The sequence below is a fragment of the Pygocentrus nattereri genome, chromosome 15, assembly GCF_015220715.1.
Source record: "Pygocentrus nattereri isolate fPygNat1 chromosome 15, fPygNat1.pri, whole genome shotgun sequence".
Classification (NCBI taxonomy): domain Eukaryota; kingdom Metazoa; phylum Chordata; class Actinopteri; order Characiformes; family Serrasalmidae; genus Pygocentrus; species Pygocentrus nattereri.
Genome location: NC_051225.1, coordinates 17,990,248 through 17,996,247, shown reverse-complemented (window position 1 = coordinate 17,996,247; position 6,000 = coordinate 17,990,248). Strand labels below are relative to the sequence as shown.

Below are 6,000 nucleotides of genomic sequence, written 5' to 3'. Positions count from 1 at the left end.
ACCCTCTCGGGCCGCCCAAGCCTCACCTGAGCTATGGGAAGCTCGCAGTAGTACTTGAAAGCGATGTAATGGGTTTCCTGAATGTTCCTTCCGTCAATCCTCGTCTTGCGCTACAGGTTGCTCTTCCCTGCAGCATTGCTCAAGTCGGGTAGACCCAAGGCGCTTGATGGTCTGGAAACAAGGGGGCAGGACCGGGAAGGAAGCAAAACAAAAGCACATGGATGACTGGGAGGGGGAATTGTGACAAACTTGGATGCACATTTTATTTTATTTGTGGACACGATTTCTTATTTTGTTCTCATGATTAACTAGTTGTTCTCTCATTTTCTTTTAATTATTATAATTTAATTTCTTTAAAATGGGTAAATTTTTTTCAATTTGTTGCCATTTTCTTTTAATTAGTAACTACACCCTAATACACCCTTTCTAAACTGTAAAAATACAGTTTTTATTATAGTCAGTTCTGCCTCTGCAGTGCCCTTCTGGCTCAACTTTGCGATAAGAGCGGATGACGTCACTGCACACAAATCAATCGACCAATGTTACTGCCCCTGACAACAACCCCCATTGGTGTCATGCACCTGAATATGAGAATAGCAGATTACAGTGAGGGAGAATTTTGGCGCAGTTTTGCATATTTTTTCTATATATAGACTCATTGTTCTCGGTAGTTATAACTTTTAGTTTTAGTTCTGAGTTTGTAGATATTGTACTGTTAGTCTTTAGCCTTTTAGTCTTAGCTATGTTATGCTAGCTAACTAAAGTTAGCTAACTTAGCTAGCTATATTTACTATTTGGTCTTTCAAGTTTAGTTTTTCAAATTGTTTAGCATTTTTTAATTTAGCTTTTCAGGTTAAGAGCAATGGGTCGAATATGTGCATAAAAGCAATATGGGATTGCACATATTTTGCACTTATTCAGAACTGGCCAGCCAGTGGTAATGCAAGATCAGTTATGTCCCTGTACCAAGACCATCAGCATGCAAGTTTGCAATGCACACTTTGATGAGGGGAGCTTTGCCAGCTTTATTGAGGTGAAACTATGTTATCTGTCTGAGATTGCCTGAATGCTGAATGTTGTCCCTGAAGAGCACCATTTCTGGCTAAAGTTAAGTTTGCGTTATGCTTTACTGTAGAGCATTTTGCTTAATTTAAGCATTTTGTCAAATGTCTGTGTTTGTAAATAAAGGAAGCAATCTAACGAATCTTTACGCACACCTTCCAAGCTGCTTATCCCTCTGGGCCGGGGGAGCTGGAACATATCAAGGCGGTCATAGATTGGAATCTAATTAATCTAAAGAACCTAATCAAACTTAGTTTGAAATAAAAATGTTATGATAACCACATTTAGTGATAACGATTAGGTAACCTGCCTGACTGATTAAATGAGGATTCTTTCAAGTCTCCACATAACATCAGTGCCACGAACAGTTTGCAGAACGTAAGGATTTAGGGTAACTGCAACAAGCCCTGGATGACCACTGAGACAATCTTTCAAATGGTTAGATGTAATATGTAATATGCTTGTCTAAAACAAAACTAGACATATGTAAATGTTTAAAATATTTAAATTCTTTCTGTTCTTTTTAAAGCTGATATAATGCTATCCGGGCTGCTTAAATATTCCGCTTCTATTGTGGAATACCTCCAAGGACACGAAATAAGGATGAACAATTCAAAAACGTAAGACTCACCCTTTGAAAAGAACCAAGCGATTAACACTGGATAGCAGAATTAAAAAATAAATATGATATTTTCCATCTTTAACATATTACAATGGGTACTTACAACTAACAACAATGAGTAATGTTGTTCGATTCTGTAGTTATTATTATTATTATTATTAAGCTACTACGAGTAGCATGAGGTCTTTTACTTTAAAAATGTTCACTTCCTGGGACCATCGCGCAAAGTGTTGTTGCTGTCTTCACTTACCTGCTAATGTGCTACTTTTGCTGAAGACGCAGTAGGAAGAACATTTTAGGCTTTACCTCAAGTCGTATGTAGATTTAAAATATTTGTAAGTATAAATGCACGAAAGAAAGGATTTGCGTCACACTAAGAGAAAATAAAGAGGACGTTTATGAAATGGCGGTACGTAATCTATTACTACATTTTGTCATCAGAATGTTACTTAGCTATAACTGCTATAGCAAGTCAAGCTAAACCTTATAAGCTTTTGAGTTAATATATTCAGAAATGGGAATGCGGTGTGTCGCTTCTGTTCTTAGCCAAATCAGAACTGTGTCATTATACCATACAGCACAGTTATTTCAGTTCTTACAGGTGTGTCGAATTCCGACTCCCTTTAAGAACACGCGTATACTTGTATCACGCAAGCCCATGGACGCCACATGTTAAACTTGCGATTTCTCTAGTTTAAATGTATAGATAGCGGTTCATCTTAAATTAATTCAGAGTAAGCAACAGAAAATGACATTTAAGCCAAACAACGAATCTTACAGTGAGTTTAACTTAATACGACGAATTTAAGACGTTGGTTGTTGGGCCATCGCAGGGTCACCAGCCTTCGAGTCATCAAGTTTTAGGAGAATATGGCGAGTACAGGATACAGCCGTCAGATTTAGTTCCCAATCTGACACATTTACGTAAGCACACTGACGATGTAATATGACAGTATTATTCTTTCTCGTTATTATTATGCATTAAAACTTTAAATATCTCTATCAACGTTATTTTGGAAATTGCATATACAAACAGTATATCCTCATTTGTCTCTAATTAGCTAGGTGATATCTAGCAAGGACAAGTCTAGAGTGCTTACTGATTTAGGTCATAAACACATGTGCACTGTACTGTGCAAAGAAGATGTTGGGGTTGGAGTTGAATTGGACCCCAGAGAAAAAGTTTGTAATGTAATTTCAACTGGTTTCAAAACAGCATTACTAAATTCTGCTATTTCTAATACCATACTTTTAATTGTGCCAGACTTTGGAATTAAATCTGAAAGCTGTATTCTGTGTTCATGACGTTCTCATACTACTTTATAGTACAGTATAATGACATTCAGTCACCCAAGTGTTGCTCTAATGATTAACATCTTACTTTAGTTTAATGTAATAAGTTTATCACTTTGACATTCTTTGTTTGGCTTTAGGGCCCGTTTTATTATGTTTTATGTCAAGGGAAATTCAAGATTAACACAGAAACTGCAGCCCTGTGCCTGCATGGGATGTTTGAATTTTGCACAATTCCAGCAATGTGTAATTTAAATAATATTGTAAAATCTTAAAACATCCAGCAACATTATCGTAATTATAACAAATAACATGACCAACCTATTCGATCCTGTACCCTGTACCTGGTGCTGTAGTGTGGGATTGTTGATTGTTTTTTGAGCATTTTGTTCAAGTATCTTCGTATGTTTGCACAGCAAGCAATTTTACTTCAAATCTGCTTACTTTCATTTCTTTTTCTTCTTTTTTTTTTTACATCAGACTGTATTAACAAGTAAAAAACAACACTAGAGAATTATATTTGAGCATGCGAAGAATAAATTGCTACATGTTAAGCTTGACTTCATAGCAATTAAAAATTTTCCCATTCAAATCCAGTTAGGAAAAGCCATGAGTTTATGTTCATGATAACTGAATTCTTACATACTAAAATTGTAGAAGTTCAATTTTAGCATGTTCAATTGCAGGCACATACCAAGAGCTCCTATCATTAAAGCAGCCTCAGATTTCTTCTTAGAAGATTTACAGTACAGAGAAAATCAATAAATGGGAAAATGGGACGGGTAAATTTTAAGCCTGTTATTTAAGTTATTAACATTCGTTTGAAACGGTTATCAACATTAACAGACTGAACTGGACTTAATAACAGGAGTGCATATAATTTTAATAAATTATTCTGGTGAGTATCAGCTGCGCTAGGTATATAAATCGGGCCATCCAGCTAATGTGCTGATCCGACGCCACTTGTGCCAAAAATCCGGACAGATGTAACTTGATCAAGTAGCACATTTGCATCAGATGAGATCAGCTGACTTTGTACTCTGTGTGTTAACAAGAAAAACGCATATAAGAAAGCTGCAAAAGCAGGGTAGTGACAGAATTGATGCACATTATTGATATTTGAAGCATGTGTACTTGCACATGCATTAACTCATGGGTACTGTGGAATATATTTTTTACTCACCTAAAGTGGGAACGACGTTGCACTCAGTGGGAGCAGTGCTGCTGCGCTTTGGACCGAAGGATGGCTGGCAGGTCTGGAGTAAACTTAGTGGTTGAGATGCAAAGGACATTATGGAGATGGCTGTCGGTCATTTTGGTTCTCAATCTGCTTTTGTTCAGTGTTAACAGCGAAAATGTTTGCTCATATATGTATGTTGAGCCAAATAGAGTGATCTTTTTTTTCGCGTGGCGTCTCATCAGAGGAAACTTTTCCTTTTCCAAGCCCCGGTAGAACTTGGGGAGGGAAAGCTGCTGATGTTGATTCTTCAGAGGATCATCACACTGGTTTTTGATGAATTCTAATTGCAGATTCTCTTCCACTTCTTCGGGATCCACCAAGAAAGGGGTCGCGAATAGCTTGATTTCTTTTTCAATGACAGAAAAATCCTGGAAGCACTGTCTGAATTCCGTTTCGAGACATGTAATCACAGACACATATTTCCCTTTTTTAGCAGAAAGGTTGGCCTGTGGATAAGCAGTTCTGATCTCGGACAGTGTGGGGAAGTGCACAACGTTGAAGTTGTGCAGTTGTGTCTTAAAGAGATTGAGCTTCACACAAAATGCTTTCATGTGCGCATAATGTTGTGGTAGAAGCTGCTCTTTCCCTTGTAGGCTCTTGTTCAGGGTGATTAAATGATCAGTCAGATCAACTAAAAATGCTAGGTCTGCCAACCATAGAGGGTCATTCAGCTCATGAAGAGGTCGGTCCTTCTCCTTCAAAAACTGGTCAATTTCTGTCCTCAGGGAGTAAAAACGCTTCAGCACGGCGCCGCGGCTTAGCCAGTGCACATCCGAGTGATAGAGTAGATCCCCATATTCAGCATCGACATCAGAAAGGAAAGCCTGAAATTCTCAGTGGTACAGTCCCCTTGTTCAAATTATGATGACAGTTTTCACGACTTTGTTCATTACATCTCCAAGATTGACTGTCTTGGCACAAAGGGCTTCTTGGTGAACAACGCAGTGCATTTTAAAAGCCTCACCTCCAGTCTCTTTCACCTTAGAGCACATCATAGAGGCCATTCCTTTGTGTGCACCTGCCATAGTTCGAGCCCCGTCTGTTGTAACTCCACACAGCTTGTCCCATTTAAGTCCCATTTTGTCAATTGAGTCTGACACAGCTTCAAAAATATCCATACCCATTGTTGTGCCTTTTAGACTCTTAAGATCGAGCAGCTCCTCTGTAACTCCAAAGTTCTCATCCACTCCCCGCAAAAAAATGAGCAACTGTGCGGTGTCTGTGGCATCAGTGCTTTCATCGCATGCGGTGGAGTAAAAATCAAAAGCACAAGCTTTATCAGACAGTTGCAGTTTAACGTTGGCTGACAAGTCTTCAATGCCGTCGCACAACTGTATTTCTGGACATGCTGACGTTGTTGAAGTCCTGCACTTTTTCAGGGCACATTGTTTCGGCGACTTTAACGAGGCATTGTTTTATGAGGTCTCCATCTGAAAAAGGTTTGCCATGTCTTGCGATGAGTTGGGTGACCTCATAGCTGGCTATTGTAGCATTTTCCTGGACTTTTTGAGCACGAAAGAAATACTGTTGCTGACCCTGCAGGATAGCTACCATTTGCTTTACTTTCTGCTCTCCCTCAGCATCAGTGTAGGATGCATAGGCCTGATGTTTGGTTTCATAATGACATCATACATTATACTCTTTCATAAGTGCCACAGTTTCAGTGCAGATCAGACAGACACACTTCCCCTTGAATTCTTTAAAGAAATATTCACACTCCCACCGTTTATGAAATTTTCTGCACTCACTTTCTACCTTTCGCTTCTTTGGTTCTGCCATGTTT

General features: G+C 38.6%; 1 protein-coding gene across 1 annotated transcript in view; it reads left to right on the top strand.

Moving 5' to 3' along the window:
• The first annotated feature begins 1,906 nt into the window (after window positions 1-1,906).
• The window catches only part of tmem208 (transmembrane protein 208), a 38,846-nt gene continuing 34,752 nt past the window's right edge, over window positions 1,907-6,000 (top strand). Inside the window, exon 1 of the mRNA XM_017725690.1 lies at window positions 1,907-2,093. Coding sequence (XP_017581179.1) covers window positions 2,088-2,093 — 6 coding nt within the window. The 5' untranslated portion in view covers window positions 1,907-2,087. The remainder of the gene's footprint in view (window positions 2,094-6,000) is intronic.